We start from the raw sequence: 20,076 nt of genomic DNA, 5'->3' as shown, positions 1-20,076 counted from the left end.
TGAATTTAAATGAATCCCCTCATGCCAGCAAGGAAGCCCGGGAGCAAGGTCCCGGGTCTGGGTTACATGTTTATGCTCAGCGGGAGCGCACGGAGCTGCTGGCAGGTGGTCGACCGAGCCAGCCGGCCGGAGTTAGCACGCATTTCTTACCGGGAGTTTTCTTTTGGCGCAGTGGGGAGGAAGGAGGAAGGGGAGGTGGGGGGTAGACCAACTCCACCGCTCTCCCTTCTTCAGGCGGCTCTCTCCATCCGATGACAGCGGTGCCTGTCGGGTTTATCTACCCCGGGGAGGTGGAGGGAGGGACACGGCGTTCACGCTGATGATGGTGCTGATGGTGGAGAAGCTACTGCTGGGTCAGCGCATCCGGAAGCGTTCAGACACGGCCAACCGGAGGAGGAAGAAGAGGGAGAAGAAGAAGAGGAGGAGGGTTTGATGTTTAACTCGGAGGGGTCCGTGTGTTTCCGTCACTGAGGTCTGCAGAAAGCTGCAGCCAGAGCCGCAGATGAACCTCCGACCGACTGCACAAATAAAGTCCCACCCCTGCAGCGCAACTTCTACCTTCAGGCCGCTCGATAGACGCGACCACCGCCTCCTCCTCCTTCAAAGCTTCACAACAGCAGCAGTGGGGAGGACCTGCCTGCTCTACGTGCACACACTGTTGTTACACAACCCCGCGCACGGGGAGGAGGTGTGTGTGTGTTTGAGTGAGAGTGAGAGAGAGAGGTACACAGGTACACCCAAACTTTAGAAGTCACCCTCAGCATCCCTCCACAAATCTGACGCCTATGAAAACTCTCCTGCGCCCGCCCCCCCCACCTCAAATGATCAAAATCTGTCTGCTGAACAAACCTCCACCTCCTCCACCACCACCCTGATTCATCTGAGATTTGAGCTGTTAGGGATGATTCAGTGTGAAATTGCATAACTGTCTGTTCTGGAGGCTGGCATGGTGCAGTAATGAAACCTCTGATAAGAAAAACATACTTCAGTCCTCATTTCCCCCAAATAATTCTAATTAAACTATTTCTAACTAGTGTGCACACACTACATGCTGCAGTCGGTTTTAATGAGTGAAATGCTGCAAAGACACAGCTCATATTATATGTGATTTTTTTAAAAAACGTTTTAATCAGTATGATCAGAATATGTTTCACCACTTTTACAAGCCCAACATTGTAATTACAAACCATCAGCTGGTCTTTACTTTTATTTGTGTCTAATAATGTTGTAATTTTAATAACTGAGCTGAAAACTAACACAGACAGTTCTTGCTGGTAATAGTTTTCATCCATCTCAGGAGCGCATACTGTTGACAACAGTTTTGCATATAAAATGCTTGAAATATGAAATAAGATCAAAGTCTGAATTTTAAAGGGGACATGCTTCACTCAATCCCAAATCCTTGAGTCCCATGCTCCACAGTTCAGACTACACTTTACTCATACTGGGCCTTGGCAAAGCTGCTGTCAGCTCTCCAAAAAATTAATTTTAGTCCTTTAAGCAAGCTTTATTCTGATTGGCTGCCCCTCACAGCAGTTGCCCAGAGCTGTGCGTGCTAAAACCAACACATAAGGTGTGAAATTTTCTGCATCAGCTCTGAAATAACAAATGTGCAGGATTTAACACAATATGTGTTGTTTTAAAATGTTTTTGTTTTACATGTGTTAAAGTGTGTAACAAAACATTCTTTTCATTTTTTTTTAAAGATTCTAAGAGTGCGGGATATTAAGGCTCTCTGTTCTAATTAACATCATAGAGTGCCACAATTAGAAAACTATGTTTAAAGCAGCTTGAAGCCATGACATCCAGCTTATGCGAGTTATTATGCTCATGGCCACGTTTAATATGAACATCCATCACTGGAACACACGTGACAAAAAGAGAATAGCATAAAAGATCCTTTTTAATGCACACACAATCACCTCGAGGACCTTCTATTTGCAAAAAGTTGCAAAATCCACTTTTGAATTTGCAAAAAGTTGTGCAAAACTGTGCAAATTCCAGCTAACATCATATAAAATAATAGCTATAAAACCTTTAAATAAATAACAAAACCCATAAAGGACAATTTAGGGGTTTATTCAGCAGTTTGGACAACTACACTTTATCAACTTTCCCAACCGTATAATAACTCTCAATTCTGGAGGTGTTGTCATAGCTCACCTGAATGATCGGCCAAACGCATGCCAAAGGCCATCGCTGCAGGATCCTCTGAGCACTAGACTGACCTCTTTGATCTCATTCAACTTGATTCAAATGAGCCAAAACTGTGGCTCAAAAATCAGGCAGAAATGTTATGTTTTGATTTGACCATCCACAGGACACACATACACATGCACCCAGATGCTTTGTGATTATTCGCTGATACAGATTAGACACTGTGAGGGACCAAGCAGCCAAGGCATAGAGGACACAGGCAAAAAAATATCTTCAAAAAGGGTTTTCTTTATTTTAACCCTCAAAAAGTTCAAAAATGACAAAATAATTAATATAACAAAACATTTTTAGAAAAACCACACAATGCTATTATGTGCGCGCCTCATAATATCAGTGTTAGGTTTAACCAAATGATTAATGAATTATATTAATGAAGAAAACTGCAAACCAAACTCATAAAGTGAACAAATGGACTGATTTACCCATGTGTGGCTGATGCCATCACAGACACACAGCTGTGTGTTGATGAAGAACTGAAAAGTTATTTTGGCCCAAAGAGGTGATTTAATTTGTTTATGTTATGTAAATACATGTGCTTGCAGGTATTTACTCCTTTTCACAGTTTCACAGTGGCTTGAATGTGGTACACACTACTAAACAGAGTCAGCCAGTAAAGAGATTTTGAAAACAGGAGAGCGGTGCATGTTGTTTTTCTTTAGCATGCCGCCATCTGGTGGCGAACATTGGCAGAGAACTACATCTTATCAGCTGGTTCCTTCAGGGGTCGCCATAGCAGATCATCTTCCTCCGTCACACCAACTCTCTGCATGTCAATACAATCTTCACTCCATCCATCAATCTACTCTGAGGTCTTCCACCTCACCTCCTGCCTGGTAGCTCAGTCTCCTGCATCCTTCCAAACATCCACCATCCCTGCTCTTCATGTGTCCAACAATCTCAGCCTTGCCTCTTTAACTTTGTCTCCAAGCTGCTCGACCTCAGTTGTCTCTCTGATGTCCATTGGAAAAACTTAGCATCTTTAACTCTGAAACTTCGAGCTCGCCCTTCTGTCTGTGTTTGTCGGTTTCAGATTCTTCAAACTATACATCATAGCAGGTCTCACTGCCATGTTACACACCTTCCCCTTCACTTTTGCTATATCATATTACAAACCGGATTCCAAAAAAGTTGGGACACTAAACAAATTGTGAATAAAAACTGAATGCAATGATGTGGAGATGGCAAATGTCAATATTTTATTCAGAATAGAACATAGATGACAGATCAAAAGTTTAATCCGAGAAAATGTATCATTTTTAAGGAAAAATATGTTGATTCAAAATTTCACGGTCTCAACAAATCTCAAAAAAGTTGGGACAAGTAGCAATAAGAGGCTGGAAAAAGTAAATTTGAGCATAACGAAGAGCTGGAAGACCAATTAACACTAATTAGGTTAATTGGCAACATGATTGGGTATAAAAAGAGCTTCTCAGAGTGGCAGTGTCTCTCAGAAGCCAAGATGGGTAGAGGATCACCAATTCCCACAATGTTGCGCAGAAAGATAGTGGAGCAATATCAGAAAGGTGTTACCCAGCGAAAAATTGCAAAGACTTTGCAGTTATCATCATCAACTGTGCATAACATCATCCGAAGATTCAGAGAATCTGGAACAATCTCTGTGCGTAAGGGTCAAGGGCGTAAACCCATACTGGATGCCCGTGATCTCCGGGCCCTTAAACATCACTGCACCACAAACAGGAATGCTACTGTAAAGGAAATCACAGAATGGGCTCCGGAATACTTCCAGAAACCATTGTCAGTGAACACAATCCACCGTGCCATCCGCCGTTGCCAGCTGAAACTCTACAGTGCAAAGAAGAAGCCATTTCTAAGCATATCCACTAGCTCAGGCGTTTTCACTGGGCCAGGGATCATGTAAAATGGAGTGTGGCAAAATGGAAGACTGTTCTGTGGTCAGACGAGTCACGATTCGAAGTTCTTTTTGGAAATGTGGGACGCCATGTCATCCGGACCAAGGAGGACAAGGACAACCAAAGTTGTTATCAATGCTCAGTTCAGAAGCCTGCGTCTCTGATGGTATGGGGTTGCATGAGTGCGTGTGGCATGGGCAGCTTGCATGTCTGGAAAGGCACCATCAATGCAGAAAAATATATTCAGGTTCTAGAACAACATATGCTCCCATCCAGACGTCATCTCTTTCAGGGAAGACCCTGCATTTTTCAACAAGATAATGCCAGACCACATTCTGCATCAATCACAACATCATGGCTGCGTAGGAGAAGGATCCGGGTACTGAAATGGCCAGTCTGCAGTCCAGATCTTTCACCTATAGAGAACATTTGGCGCATCATAAAGAGGAAGGTGCGACAAAGAAGGCCCAAGACGATTGAACAGTTAGAGGCCTGTGTTAGACACGAATGGGAGAGCATTCCTATTGCTAAACTTGAGAAACTGGTCTCCTCGGTCCCCAGACGTCTGTTGAGTGTTGTGAGAAGAAGGGGAGATGCCACACAGTGGTGAAAATGGCCTTGTCCCAACTTTTTTGGGATTTGTTGACACCATGACATTTTGAATCACCATATTTTTCCCTTAAGATGATAAATTTTCTAAGTTTCAACTTTTGTTCCGTGATTTATGTTCTATTCTGAATAAAATATTGACATTTGCCATCTCCACATCATTGCATTCAGTTTTTATGCACGATTTGTTTAGTGTCCCAACTTTTTTGGAATCCGGTTTGTACAATAAAAGCAAAAATTGGAGGGGATTTTGCTTTAATGAATTCTGAAAGCTATCACGGAGGCAAGCAGACAGTACCAATACAGCCATTTGGGATAAACAGAAACTTGTTTAAAAAGAAATGTGTTTATTCCTTAAAACCACTTTCACTGATGTTTTTAAGTAACAAAAACCTAATTTAAACACAAACTGCTGACTTCTTTGCAGAACTGTTTCTAGTTTTATAATGCCCACTGTAAATAATTTAAAGGCTCCTTATCAGCATTGAGCTTGAGGGCAATTCTTATTTTGCTGATGTGGCTGTATCAATTCATGTCAACAATGACCTGAAATAACTATTCTGATTTCCAAGAAAAAAAAAGTAATAAAAACTTTGGCAAAACGGACTGAAAGACTGAAATCCTTCCTTTTCTAAACAGTTAAATCAAGCAAAAATGACACAGAGCGCAAAGAGTATATATAAAAAACATATATTTATTGTTCTGTTACTGTTGGTTAAATTGAACAACAATAAATGGCTGCAGGCCAGGAGACATACTGTACACATACTTAGAAAGCCCTGGAGAGCTTCCATTTTTAGATTCAGTGGCAGTTAACAATGCAAAAGAGAAAACCAGAGCAGAAAGAGGAACAGAAAACAATGTCTGCCGTATTCCAAACGGCGGATGAATATTAGGGTTCAGCGGTGCGTTAAAAAGTCATCCTTCAGCCAAAGTGGTTTTTCTCCTACGCAGGTAACTTTACAAGAGGGGTAAAAATACTGTACATTGTTCTTTGAATGGATGCAACTGAATGAATGAGATCTTTTACAATTGATTCTTTGTGTAGGACAGTGATAACTACTCACCTTGTTCTTCCTCCAAAACATGCAAGGTGGAAGAAAATCAAGTAAAGCTTTTAAAAGATAAAATGATTATTAGACTTTCGTGACAGAAATAGAAGTGCTCCGTACGCCACAAAATAGAGTGTGGATTAAAATAGATAAAGGTTATATATATATATATATATATATATATATATATATTTATACTATATTTAATATATAAAGGCTTAACTCTGAATACGAGGACAGCCACCAGTGCTGTCCCACACACATTCCTCAGTACACAAACCCTTGAACACAGTAACAAATTTAAACCTGCTTTGTCTCATTTTTTGCTCCGTGGACCACAAAGTTTTTGCACATCTGAAATAAAGTAAATTTGCAGCACCAGTCCTCCAAGTATTAAATTCTGGGATAAAGATATTATTCGGGGTGTTTTGTTCGACACATTAAATTCAATGGTAACACTTTATAATACAGCCGCCGACAGAGGGCATACTTCCATTGTAATTAAATGGAATTTTAATGTATTTATTTGAAATGACAATGTAATTATATTTAGATACAAATACTTCAAGATAGGTGCACTGGAATAATGGTGAAATAATTACACTCTTAGTACTGCATATTTTCTTGGTACTTTAATAGAAAAACGTTATCTTACATTGTAAGTACACTGCACTTTCTGGGTCATGGGAGTGGCTTAACCACGCCCAACTTCTAGGTATTTTACAGCGAAGGAGATAAAATTAATTACAGTAAAACATGTAAGTGGGACAACTGAATAACTGGACAATCAACATGCACGTCAGCATAATGAACATTAAATAAAGGTGTAAAAGGCAAGGTTCAGTAGAAAAGGAAAATATTGTTTGTCTGCAAAATTAACAGTTAATTACATATTGCCTAAAATTAGTTACCTCTAACTTAAAATTGTGTCTCCTGTCCTGTAAAAATATCTGGAAATTAGGCAAGGTCAAGACACTCCATAATTGGGCCATGCCCTGAAAAGTACAGAGTACTTACAGTGTGAGATAGGGAAATATTGTTTGTTTTTCCTCACTAAATTTCATAGAAATCATGCAGTACTTAAAATTACTTACAGTATGAATATTTCTTTGTTTCCAGTAAAAATCTAACTTTTTATCCCGTTATTCTGTCATACGACCTTTTAAATATTTGTATGTGGATATAATTACATTGCAATTTCAAATACAATATGTTAAAATTCCATTTAATTACAGGAGAATTACACTCTTAGTTACGGACTGTGTTATAAAGTGTTACTGGTTGGGGAAGCTGAAGCTTCTGTGCATGTCTTGGTTTTACTGACTCCAGACTGGAAAGTCAATAACACAGAGCTCGTTTAATTCAGAGTGACAAGCAGGAAGCATCAATACAGGATTTACTCTCCTACTGGTAGAGTAAAGGGGGAAAAAAGAAGAGGGGAAACAAACAAGATAGGAGGAATGGAAGCAAGTGTCAGTGGTTGTGTAATTAGTTTCTCTCCAAGATAGAATTTATATATGAAACAAAGTGGTTGAACTAAAAAAAGCACATTTGTAGAGCAGATGAGAACAAATGTCCGTTTCAGTCCACGCAAACGTTTACATTCCACACGCTGCAAAACACATCAGATCCAGCTCCTCAGATTCACAGGAACTTTATTCAGTCTCACCGTGTGCTCCGGGCTCCACCGAGGGGCACCAGCGTTCCAAATGTAAATGTGCAAATGTCATCCGTAACGCAGAACCGTTCAAAAACAACTCGACAAAAAGATAAAACGATTGACAAAGAATAACTTTTTTGCAGTCCCTGAAATATCCCATCCACTATAAGAAGTACTTTCCACTGAACTTTACCTTGCTTCTTAAGTTGCAGGATTGAAATGAAACTGATCAGTTTATGTGCCACAAAACAAAAAAAACAAAACAAAAACAAAAAAGGAAGAGAGTATTAGTAAAAGACTGCATAATGCTGTTACCTCAAAAAGAAATAACAAAAGACAGGTATTAATTGCACATACGCCGACAAGAACCCAAACCAGCAGCCAGGGCGGTCGAGCCTTTTCCAACTTCGAAGCGTAAAAAAAAACATTAAATGAAAAGCCAAGTTTAGCTCAGTGTTCGTCACCCACCTCTACAAAGCTCTGTGCAGAAATGTGTTATGATAGAGTATTATTTATTTTTTAATTTTTTTTTTTGTTAATTTCAACTTCATACTGGCTTTTGAATTTCTAAAAGCACAATGAGTAAATGAAGAAGTCTCAGCTGTGCAAATGTCAAGACTAAAATATATTAAATTCAATGTTTAGCCACGTCCTCATGTCTGGCAAAAGCTTGTTTTTCCTCCACTCCCTTCATTTCAAATCCTCCCTACATTCCCTTTTTTTCTGATTCAAATAAAACTTGCTTATAATACAACACTGCGTAACAAAGAGTCAAATTATTGGGATGAAACTCTCCAAATTATCAAAGTTTCCTTTTTCTAAAATTCTGACCGTGGTGTCCCTTTAGATGTCAGACAAAACTTGCAGAATATCAATATGCATCACCGTAGAAGCTTAGTTATTTCATTTCACACTCCCTCAAACCCTGTAGACAGATGGCGTGAAAATGATATTTAACACAGAGTACTCACAACTCTCCAAGTCTGGAGACTTGTCTCAGAAACACAAAATCTTAAAATAATTCCTCACACGTTTGGTAAAATCCTCAGTTTAGTACTGGTGGAGTGATAAAACTCATGATATGTGAAGACGCGGGGCATTGATGACGAGAGCCAAAATGATTTCAATTAACTTGAATGTTTTAGGGCTGTTATTTGGACTTGTTTTGAGAACACAGTGTCTGAAAGCCACGTTTTTCTGCTTTTGATAACCCTGATCATGACGCCCGGGTGTTTGAGGGGAATGAGCGTCTCGCACGGCCGATTCAGTCCAAGAAGAAAACACAGACACAGCACAAGCAGCTGTTTTGTTTTAGGTGAGCACTGTGGAGCTGACTATTAGCTTACATCACACTTTTAACATCAGCAGAGGGACCACACAGGGGGGGATATGTTGGCTCTGTTGCCATAGTAACAGTTTGGCAGAGAAACTCAGAGTGGCTGCGAAGGAGTCAAGTGGAAGGTGTGTGCTGGATGTATTTGAGTTTGGTTCTGTGCTGGGTGCACTGGCTGGTTCTCATTCGGAGATGGGGGATGCTGTTGGGGCTGCTGCAGGATGTGCACCACCCGGCCGAGGGTCTCTGTGGTGGCGAACGCCAGGTACTGGCAGCACAGCCAGTCCTCCAGGCTCACGCCACAGGCGTTGTCCAGCGAGCGCTCCGCAAACTTGATCATCATCAGTGTTCGCTTGAGGTCCAGCCAGTTCTGCAGGGTGGCCTCGCGCTGGCTCGAAGTGGCCCCCGACATAGGTCCGGTGCTGCTGCAACCCAGCGCCTGAAACAAGTCCTCCCGAGGTCCCCAGAGGAGGCACTGGAGGCAGGCCCGCGCCTCGGCCATCCGGATTCTTTCGGAGGGGTTAACGGTGAGCAGCAAGCGCGCCAGCTGCTGCAGCCCCTGTGAGTAAAGCGATCTCACGGGCAACGGCGGAAGGTCGGCCCAGGTGTACTCCCGCTCCTTCAACTCCGGCATCTCCTCAAAGGGGTTGGGTCTGTGCAGCATCTCATAGATCAGAATCCCGGTCTGGAACTCATCACACTTACGGTACTGGGTGGCTGTGATGATTTCGGGTGCCAGCCTCGACTGGTCGCGCAGCGTGCCGGGGTCAGTGGCCATGAGAGTAGTCTTTTGTTTCGCTTGGGAGAAGTTGCTGATGATGAGGCGTGCGGGGCAGGTGGAGTTGGCTGCAGCGGTGGCTGCGGCGCTTGCCCCCAAGCTGCTGCCGTTGCTGTTATTGTTGGGCTCAAGTAAGTCCAGATTCCAGGGGTTGCCAGGTTGGCATTGGACCAGCAGCAGGTTTTCGAGTCGCAGGTCACAGTGGGTCACGTGGAAAGGTTTCATGTGCTCCAGCCCGGAGCAAAGCTGCAGCAGCAGCAGACAGACCTGACGCTCATACAGCTCCGGGTTTTGAGTGTGCCTGCTCATGCCTTCCCTGACAAAGTCGGCCACTGTCTGGAAGGGCACCTCACGTGTGATCACCACCACTCGGCTCCTCAAGCGGCCAGCTGTGTTCATGTGACCCGCAGCCGGGACTTCATCTAGCTTCCCATTTGGAGAAGGCGATTTTGAATCTGCCATCTTAGCCTCTTTGTCCTTTACTGTCGGCCCCCCTCCCTCCTTATCTGCTTCTTCCGCCTCTTCTTCCTCTTCCCAGGGCAGCAGGCGGGCAGGAACATCAGCGAGGAAGTGGCCACAGTCCTGCTGGATGTTGAAGTGCACTGGCAGGCTCTGCCTCACTGCGAGGCTGTGGAAAAACTGCTGCTGGGTTTCCTTCACCTGGCTCCGACAGATCTGAAGAAGTACAAATAAATGTCAGAGAAAAAATCACCGTCAGTGCAATGTCTTGAATTGAAGATGAGAATTCAATCACCCTAAAGCCATTTTCTTAACTTATTTGTCCATTTACCAGCAATGAAACATGGGGGAAACTTTAATGATATTCTAGTTTTCTTACTGTCACGAAATAACCCGACGATTCTGTGACACACAGCAGAAACGACACAAATGAGCCACACTGTTACCCTTAGTGTCGGCAAAAACGTCGACATCGTTCCTTTATTTTGAGTCTCTGTCACATACACTGTCCTGCTGTCAGAAACGCTTACAGAAGCATCGGATGTGTATCGATCCATGGCTAAAAATACACCTCGAAATGCACCCCTTACCCCTGTCAGTGCACAGTTTGGTTAAAAAAAACAAAACAAGATGCTTAGCTGCTTTAGGAAATAACTTCGAGGTTTTAAACATGAAACCTGTCACAGGCGGGGACAGGGTTGTATATTTTAAGAACAAACACTTAGTTGGTTTCAGTCTTTTCATGAGATCTGTTCACAATATGATCATAAACAATGGTTTTACTGGGATTTATTTTTAGAGTAAATCCGTCAATACCTGACCTTTTACCTATCTTCCTGTAATTCCTATATACTGTGTTTTCATATGGTCCCTGGTAACTAAATTAGATTAATCTCAATGAAATAAAACGGGATCTACTGGCAGTAGAATTCGCCTTTTGGCTGCTGTGGGCGACCTCCAAACAAACAGCGACCTTCTGCAACACCAGGAAAAAACACAGAACATTTCAGTGGAGAACGCAAAAACATTTTCTGTTTCTTTCGAAACTCTCTGTCCTGCTCGGTTTCTCTCAAACAATGCAGCTAATGATACACAGCTGAAGGGGCAGAAAGCCGAGCTGAGGCTGTTACAGACAGCACTGAGAGTGTGTCTCTGTCTCCTAAAGCGGTTACAGCCTCCATAGCTCTCATTCTCAATCTTTGATCACAGCACAGTGAGAGGTGAAGCCGAGTCAGAGACAGAATCAGTCTGTGCAGAAAGCATGATGTATTAGATGTCTGGGGTTGAACAACATTCTGTCCCCTTGAAAATGAATAGTGTGGTTTCATTAATAATGATCGAATTTAACCTATTTGTCTTCACTGATGTGCAACGTTTGCAGAAATTACTGTCAGAAATTTAATAAATGTCCCCAAAATACAAAATGACTCAGAGATGTTGTGAGGACAAAAATCGCAAAGTGAGTTTGCTGTAATGCATAAGACTAAACAGTGAGTCGTAAACATGCTGTAATGAGAAACCTCTGGCAGGTGTCTAACATTATGAATTGTTGTTTACTATTGTAGAATCTGATTTTAGTGTATGTATGGATATATATGTCTGGATGAGACTTTGTATGAACACCATCAGACATACAGCGATTAACATATATATATTAATATCTTTAAAAATATATACTATAAATCCCAATTGTTTTCATTTTCCTCCTATATATTATGCAAATTTCATCATCCCCTGTGATTGTGACATAAGTTCTTTGTTTGTGTTTGTTTCCCGTGTCACTTTAAATGTATGTTTTAAACAATAAAAATCTACATGTAAAGACGACATGCTGATTTCTCAAAGTGGCCAAATAGTAACACTCTAAAGTTGCTGTAAGATAAGTCTTGAAAAGTTTTTCATCTTGATAATGAATACGTAAAAATATTGCAGCCTTTTATTAACTGTATATAGCTGCAAAGTAGCTAATAATTATAGTACTTAGCAACTGAGTCACCCTTGATATAAATCAAGACATGGATTATGAATTAAAACCTGAACATGTTTTTATAATACAACAACAACCTCAGTCATTTCACTTTATTACTTCTATTAAAAGTTTAATCCTTAAAGTGTTTGTTGTGATTTATGTAGATTTGATTAAACTCTCATACAGCATGAATAACCGCATCAGTGCACTCCTTTCAGACGCACCCTGTAATTCTTCAGGAATGTGCAGCTTCACTTGATGTTTGTTTGAGCATGATGGCTCATGATGACTAGACCTGCCTACTTCACCTTCTTTGAAGACATCTGCAGATTTGCAAAACTCTGACACCGTACTCGTGTTTCTGGTTGTTACACAATCCTGCAAGTTAGCAGAAGCTCACTGCTTTTATTACCACCTCTTGTCTCCTTAATGTCGACTCTTCAGTGATATGGTAGAGCTTTAAAGCACAGTGAGGCGCTCACTGAATTCTTTGGAGAGCTAAAGTGAGTAATTAGCACAGAAGTAAAATATGAAAGTTCAAATGCGTCATCTGCACATAAAGAGCTAAAGGAAGGCAGGGGCATAGCTGGGCTGCATTCAAACAGAGTTGGGGAAGGTTTAATTGGGAAGTTGGGGCTTGTTTCTACTGCTTCTGGTTGCCTTATTTATAGATGAGCGTCTTTAAAAAAACAAGAGTTTCTCTTAAGCCTGCTGCTAATACGAAGGCAAAGCTTTGAAGTGGTGTGGTGCACAGTGTTTCATATCCTGTGAATAATTTAACCTTCATCCATATCTGCTTTGTGTTTAGCGTCAGAACTCTTCCGGCAAGCTGTGCCCTCAAACCACCACATGCATCTCCATACACACTGAAGACAAAGCTGCTCCTCTCGCACAATCGCACAGAGGGGAAGAAAAAAAAGAAACACAACAACGCTCTGGTTTTTATTGCACAAGGTCATGCCCTAAGGGATCAAAGTTTAAGTGCCAATATTTCACAGCACTTCAGGAAAAGAGGGGAGGAGATTCGTCGGCATAAACACAAGGATTTTATGAATCTACTGCAAAGGCAGCAGCTACCAGAGAAAAATATCTACAATACTTTTGATGTAGCAAGAATTCAAACCAATCCCCCACAACAAATAAACACACTAATTAAGAGAAAACTAAGAACAAGCTGAACAAAGAGATGCTGAAATATTTTACTGAGATCAGAAAAAAATCACTTCTTTTGGGGGGGAAACAGCTTTGACTGTAAAATAGGACAAACCTTGTTTTTCTCTTTTTTCCCACAAGTCAATGTTTAAGGTTCTTTCAAGGTTTTAGGATTTAAATATTCAACAGAATATGTGACACAAAAGAAGCTGTATTCATTTAACACCAAACTAAAAGAAAGAATCTCACCTTGATGGCATAATTGACCAGTGGGTCCTTGGCATAAGATGCAGTGTAGTAAACGGCGTCCCCCGCCTCACAGCAGGGTTTCCCAGTGGTCAGCCTGAAGTGGGACCAGCTTTCAGTGCCAAACCTCAAATGATCTTTCTGGCCAGCCATGAAACGGTCCTCGCATTTTGCTGCCAGTTTCCGTAGAGTGTCTGTGTGGAGCCCGCGGATCCTCCCCACCACCTCATCCCAGCTGTCTAACCCCCTGTAAAGGGCAGGTCTCTGGGGTTTGGAGGCTGCGCCGCCTCCGGCAGCTCCGCGACCCGCTGTCCGACCCCTTCCAGCCATGGATTCTGAACTTGGGTAGACTCTCTTCTCTTTGCCGGGGGTTGCGCTGGGTACAGCAGGTGAAGGCTGAGGGACCAGAGAGGACACGCTATTGGTCATGCGGGCCTTGTTGGTAGCTGTGGCAGCTGATGACCTCTCTAAGGAGTCACCGCTCTCATGGTCGTGACCTCGATGCGGTTCGGAGCTCAGAGAGGAGCTCTGACTAGCTGTTTCCCAGGTGGAGTCCAAGTCATAAAGAGGGTTGGCTACACTAAGGTTGGTGCCCCCCGGTTTAGCTTCAGCTCGAGGCCTAAGGCCTCCCACTGGCTCTTTGCCTCCCAGGATGGGTTCAGTACTGGAACGAGGAACTGCTTTTTTGGGTAATGGCGGCGGTGTGGCTTTAAGGGCTGGCTGCTCAGCGAGGCCTTCGATTTCAATGGAGGCCAGTGTGTCATTGGATGCTTTCATGTTTCTTGGCTGTTTAAGTGGAATCATGCTGGCTCGAGATTTACCTGAAGGAAAGAAAACAGAAAACATTCACACTGCATAAAAAAGATCCAGTGAAACTAAAATTAAAGACTGTTGGGACCCTTCAAATTGAACGGAGGGTGTAATGATATCCAGTTCAATAAGCAGGAAGAACAGCTCCTTCAATTTCCTTGAATTAAATTCACACAATAATCTAATGTTAGTATACAACAGCCTTTATATGAAAAAATTAGCCCGTTAACTCCACAACAATGATCTGACAGCACAGTTCTTACCTTAAATAACCTGCAGTTCGAAATTTTATAACCAAAACCTAATCACAGTCAATTAAAGCATTTGCACAGATTCAATATTTCACATCCATGTATACCTTTAAATACTCATCCAAATACTTTCGATAGTTTGTCAACACCATTTCTGTGTTGTTGTTTTTTTAACTCCACACTCTGATCAGTTAAAACAAATTGAACACCAACAGAAACATCGGTCTGAAGTTGTTTTGGTTTGGAAGGGAGGTCGGGAATCTTTGCCGTGGAAAAAAAACAAATAACTTAAAGACCCAGATATCAGTAAAGGATACATGAAAAAAATAAAATGACACAAAAGCTGCAATTCGATAAAACTGACGAAAAATCCCTCACCAAAAAAACAACGACACACCCTTACAGCTAGGGCTTGCCCTTTGCTCTCCGGCATTTCCAGAGAACCACTAGCTTGTTGCTTCTCTTGAGGACAAAAGGATGACATGATGATGTGTGCAACAGCACGTGATAGAGCTGGTGGCCCTGAGGCCACAAGCTGTTTCTCCAACCATCCAGCTGCCCGACTCAATCTGCAGTCCTGTTCTGTAGTGAGGCTTAAAGAGGCAGCATGGAGAGCAAATTTAGAAGTGGCTTGATGTGACCTTATTTTTTTTGCTTGGATGGTGGAAGGAAGAAACCAGAGGGTTGGGAGGCTGATTGGATTCCCTCAACGTTCTGTGGGGTTAATGACCACAGAGGCACATGGGTCAGAGGCAAGTGTGATAAAAGGAAAAGGCGGCAGGGGTCGTGCTGTTTGCATGATGGGAACAAAGCTCCCTGGTTGTGCTAACAAAGTGTGCACGTAAGGTTACGGATAACTCAACGTCGCGGCTTTAACTCACCAGGGAGATCTGAGTTCATGTCTTTCAAAGTCACCTCCTTCTACCAAATTACTTTGACCATCCCTGAGGCAAATGCATGTTTGTGAACAAATCATTCCTCTTTGTGCAGCAAAAATACTACTGATTATACATCGTTAAAATGTATGGGCGACTCCCCATGTGCAAGTCATGCTGACATCATCCTAAGAATGCAGGAAAAGCCTTAAGATAGAGCAGTCAGGATAAAGTAAATGAGTCTTGGTAATCCTCCGTGGAACGAATATATTAAATGTGTTCCTCCACCAATCTGCAGTAATCCATCCAAGAAAGCAGCCGTCTCCCACTTCCAGTCGTAGGGATCTTTTATTGCAGTGTGGCTGTGACTTAACTCAATTACATAAGACTGGGATATTTTTTTTTGCATGTGTATGATTAAGCAAATAAATCTTTAAAACTACATAAAAACAATAAAAAACACACTGTTATGACAGAGTTAATGTTTGCAGCTATTAGCAAAGTAGCAACTCTAAATCCCAGAATGTCCTACACCTACTGTAAAGGAACAGGGTAAATAGTTATTTGTGCATTGCAATTCAATTAAACCAAGGCCTGTGACAGTGCTCAACAGCATGCTTGAAGCAAAACCACAATTTGAAAATAAGGGAGAAAAAAGAAAAAAGCTGTGCACAAACATGACTACAAAGTTGATTTTTAATCATTTCAAGTCCACAGCTGTTAAACTAAACTCTCTATGACATGTGTCTATCTGTAAAAGATGACCAAGTGAAAATCAGTTGAGGATTAAAAAAAACAAACAACAACTGCATTTTCTTTTACAGTAACACGAAGAACCTGATGTGTCTGAGCCAACTGCTCTGTTACTGCTCTCAGTCCAAATCTGAGTACCAGCAGATGCCAGTTCAGAGTCTCTGCTGCATCACATCACACTGTCAACAATCAGTCTGAAAACAGCTCAACAAGTGATCAATATATACACACAAATTAGAGCAATAAAGTTAACTGTTAATATTTGTAATATAATGTGAAAACTCACAAATGCAGCGACTGATCCAACCGTTGTTCTTAAAATATCATATCAGAGCCGTACAGTCAAATTTCCAGGGAACAGCATTCGTCAACATTTTATTCTGACTGGTTGAGGGAACTTGTTGCCATAGCAGAGCGATTGCAGCTCAGCTGCCTCCGAACTAACTCTGACACGTTAACAAGAGGCAAGCGATGGATGGAGGAGGTGGGTAGAATAAAGTAGAATAAAGAGGACCGGGGGGGTGGAATGGAGTGAGAGCGGTGGAGTAGGCGGTTAGAGGTGGTAGAAGTGGCGGGTGGGGTGGGGGGAGAATTTCAAAATAAATAAATAAATAAATAATACAAATAGGCGAGGGGGCTGATGAACAGAGAAAAATAAATATATGACAGAGATGAACACTGAGGAAAACGAGCGAAATAAGCTTACCTCAATTCCACTAACACCTCAAAGTTTTTAGAGAAACGTGGTGCAGTTGCAGCAGCAGCAGCAGCGCCCGGAGGCAGAATGAAACGCTGTTCTCTGCTTCCATCCCTGAGAGTCTGTGAGGAGTCGCCGGTGCCAACAGACAGGCTCAGCGCTCCCACCAATAATGGAGATTTCTCACTTAAAGGCAGCGAGCACTCTGCCTCCTACCGCCTGATGCTCTGATTAAAACCTGAGCGAGACTATACTACATGACAGTGAGTGAGTGAGAGAGCAAGACCACGCGAGAGAGAGACACTTTCATTTAAAAAGTGAACCTGATTCCTCACAAAAAAAACGAAAGGTGTGAACAGCAAATGTAGCCCACAGTAGTGAAAAGCAAAGCGATGCTACGGTAACAGCAGGAAAGACAGGAAACTCAAAGCAGGCGTTACACTGAGCAGCTGTGTGTCTTAGGTCAACACTTGTTTGTGTGTGTCTGAGTGTGTGGAAGGCCACACACCTCCTCCTCCCAAACAGAAATGACACGCTGTTCTGTGCGATGTTTGACAACACGGATACACAAACTTCTATCTAGCCCCTCATTAGCAGTATGCAGCAAAGTTAAATTAGGCTGCAGGCAGCTCGCTGCGTGCGTCATCCAGGGAGCTTTTAACACAACCCATCCACAGGGCCCGTGTGCATTTCAAGCTTCACAAACAAACGCGTGCAAATGCTGCATTCCCAGTTTGCACATGCCTTCAGAAAAGAGAGGAAAAAAAGGCCTAATTAGTACAACAGTGCCAGAGCAACACAAATATTTTGTCATTGCTGAATCCTTAAACAGGAAGACCCGTAATTCTCTTAAACATCACACATCCACATGTGCGACAATGCAGCGAGGCAGTTGCACAGCTGCTCTGCAAACCCACACTCTCTAACCCTTTCGCTTTGTGTTTCTATTTCTTGTTCTCTCACATGCCACTTGATCACGGAGAGATCCGTTTCCCACACACAGAGAGCTTCGTGTGTTAAGTGCCCCGACAGTGCTCGACAGCTGTGCCTACCTCTCTGCTATAGAAGCCTGGTAGTATGCGCTTATTATCAAAGTGAGAGAAAACCTGTAAAGTGGAGCAGCTAGCAAAGTTGAAATGAAACCTGTCCATCAGCAAGACACTTTATTATCATGGAGTTACAGGAATGTGATGGACAAAGAATGTATTCAACTTCCTGTTAACACAGATATCAGCCAATCACAGAGCAACAACTCAGTACATTTAGGCATGCAGACAGGGTCAAGATTACCTGGTGAAGTTTAAACTAAGCAACAGAATGGAGAAAACAGGCCTGAGAACCTCAGAGATGGTTGATGTCGTGGGATTTTCCCACACAAGCATCTCTGAGGTTTACAGAGAACCTTCTGAGGTCACAGAAGAATGGCCAGGCTGCTTTGAGGTGATAGGAAGGCAAAAGTAACTCAAACAGCTGCTTGTTACAACCAAGCTATGCAGAAGAGCATCTCTGAATGCACAGCAGCAGAAGACCACACCGAGTGCCACTCCTGTCTGCCAAGAACAGGAAACTGAGGCTACAATTCACACAGGCTCACCAAAATTGAGCAACAGAAGATTGGAAAAGTGTTGCATGGTCTGAATTTCTACTGCAGCATTCAGATGGTCAAAATTCTGAAACATTACAACATGAAAGCAGGGATTCAGTCTGAATCACTGATACAATAGCTCAGGCTGGGGGATATTTTTCCTTGGAAGATTTTGGGGTCCTTAATAGGGCTGGGCCATATCATACCGTTCACGGCAATACCGGTATAATGTTGGGCAACGATAAGAAAATGAAATATCGCGATAGAATATGGGTAAAACCCGCATGCGCAGTGCCTTTGTTTTCATACGCACATGGCAGAAAAAGCATGGCGGTGACAGAGAATGAGAAGGGTGAAAGCAGAACGTTGAATGAAACGGATGAACCAGAACTGGTTTGTAAAAATGCTGCAACTTCAGTGGTGTGGAACTGGTTTAGCTTTTGTCCGTCAGATACACAACAAAGCACTATTTTTGGTAGAGCATGCTAGCGGGCCGTCGTTATTACCGTGTTTTTTGGAAAATACGGCACACTTAAAATCAATCCTTTGATTTTTCTGAAAATCGACAGTGCCCCTTATAATCCCGTGTGCCTTATGTATGAATTCTGGTTGTGTTTACTGACCTCTAAACGATTTTATGTGGTACACAGCGCTCGAAAATCTGTCAAATGTTATAGTACGACTTTGCTAAGCTACGAAGCCGCACCGCTTGATGGATTGTCGGAGCATTACGGCTATCGTAGGCAGGAGCCTCACAGAGTGATACGTACTGTGCTTCAACATAATATTACCGTATTGTGTGTGTATAACCTCTTTTTAAGTTTTGTGGATATTATACATGGTTATGCTGAGGATATGTCGGCCAGTTTCCACTGGAAATGCCTTTTGGTTAAACTGTCAGCAAGGAATTTGCATTTGCACTGTTAAATTTTTATATAACTTTAATGCACATAAAAAAACAGCTGCTTGTTTAAGTGAAAATACATTGATTTTTTTTTTTGCACTAATAAAGTTGTGGAGTTGTAAAGTATTTTGTCTAGTGTCAATTATATCGTCAGTTATAATGTTATTGCAAATTTTCAAATGTATATCGTGATAAATATTTTTGGTCATATCGCCCTGCTCTAGTCCTTAATACCAACAGCATCGTTTAAACGCCACAGCCGACCTGAGAATTGCTGCTGCTGATCAAGAACGACCATTTCTGATGCACAGAGTGTATGTATCTAATATGTCAAAATAAAAAATAAAGAATTAGTATTTAATATTTTTTTCTTTTAACATTTCATTTTTTTTTAATTTTCTGGCACTTGTTTCATGGTTTGGGCATTAAAGGGTTTATGCCCACAGTGTGCCCATCCTCTGATGGCTTCTTCCAGCAGGATAATGCTCCATGTCACAAATCTCAAACTGCTTTCTTGAATATCACAGTGAGTTCATTACACTCATTACACTGTGGCGTCCACAGGCAGTCTGCAGCAACTGTGTGATGCTTTCAAGTCAATATGGATTTAAAAATGGAATCTATGCTACCAAGGATTAAAGCAGTTCTGGAGGTAAAAGGGGGTCCAAAACAGTACTAGAAAGGAGTACCTAAGTGAATGTATGTTGTCTTGTTCACGCAGAATAACTTTATTTATTTTTTTAAGTATCGGGGAGCAAATCTGCAATGTGCTGGCTGAATTTTTTTTCTGTGAAAAGAACATCAAGGCCTCAAAGAATTTGTTCTTGTGCCTCCCAATTGTTTACCAATGTCTTG

At 42.1% G+C, this 20,076-nt stretch overlaps 2 protein-coding genes across 4 annotated transcripts in view; both read right to left on the bottom strand.

The window, feature by feature from the left end:
• The window catches only part of syt12 (synaptotagmin XII), a 30,617-nt gene extending 29,943 nt beyond the window's left edge, over positions 1-674 (bottom strand). The window contains exon 1 of the mRNA XM_063480988.1: positions 151-674. The gene's annotated coding sequence lies outside the window, so the exon portion shown is untranslated. The remainder of the gene's footprint in view (positions 1-150) is intronic.
• A 4,697-nt stretch (positions 675-5,371) lies between these two features.
• peak1 (pseudopodium-enriched atypical kinase 1) overlaps positions 5,372-20,076 on the bottom strand; it is a 106,701-nt gene continuing 91,996 nt past the window's right edge. For all 3 annotated transcript variants that reach the window (XM_063479237.1, XM_063479238.1, XM_063479239.1), the window contains 2 exons: positions 13,350-14,167; positions 5,372-10,195 (listed from right to left, as the gene is read on the bottom strand). In XM_063479237.1, coding sequence (XP_063335307.1) covers positions 8,840-10,195; positions 13,350-14,167 — 2,174 coding nt within the window. In that variant the 3' untranslated portion in view covers positions 5,372-8,839. The remainder of the gene's footprint in view (positions 10,196-13,349; positions 14,168-20,076) is intronic.

This window comes from Pelmatolapia mariae, linkage group LG7 (assembly GCF_036321145.2).
Source record: "Pelmatolapia mariae isolate MD_Pm_ZW linkage group LG7, Pm_UMD_F_2, whole genome shotgun sequence".
In the NCBI taxonomy this organism is placed as follows: Eukaryota; Metazoa; Chordata; class Actinopteri; order Cichliformes; family Cichlidae; genus Pelmatolapia; species Pelmatolapia mariae.
Note: the sequence above shows the minus strand (reverse complement) of the source record. Positions and strands in the feature narration are given on the sequence as shown.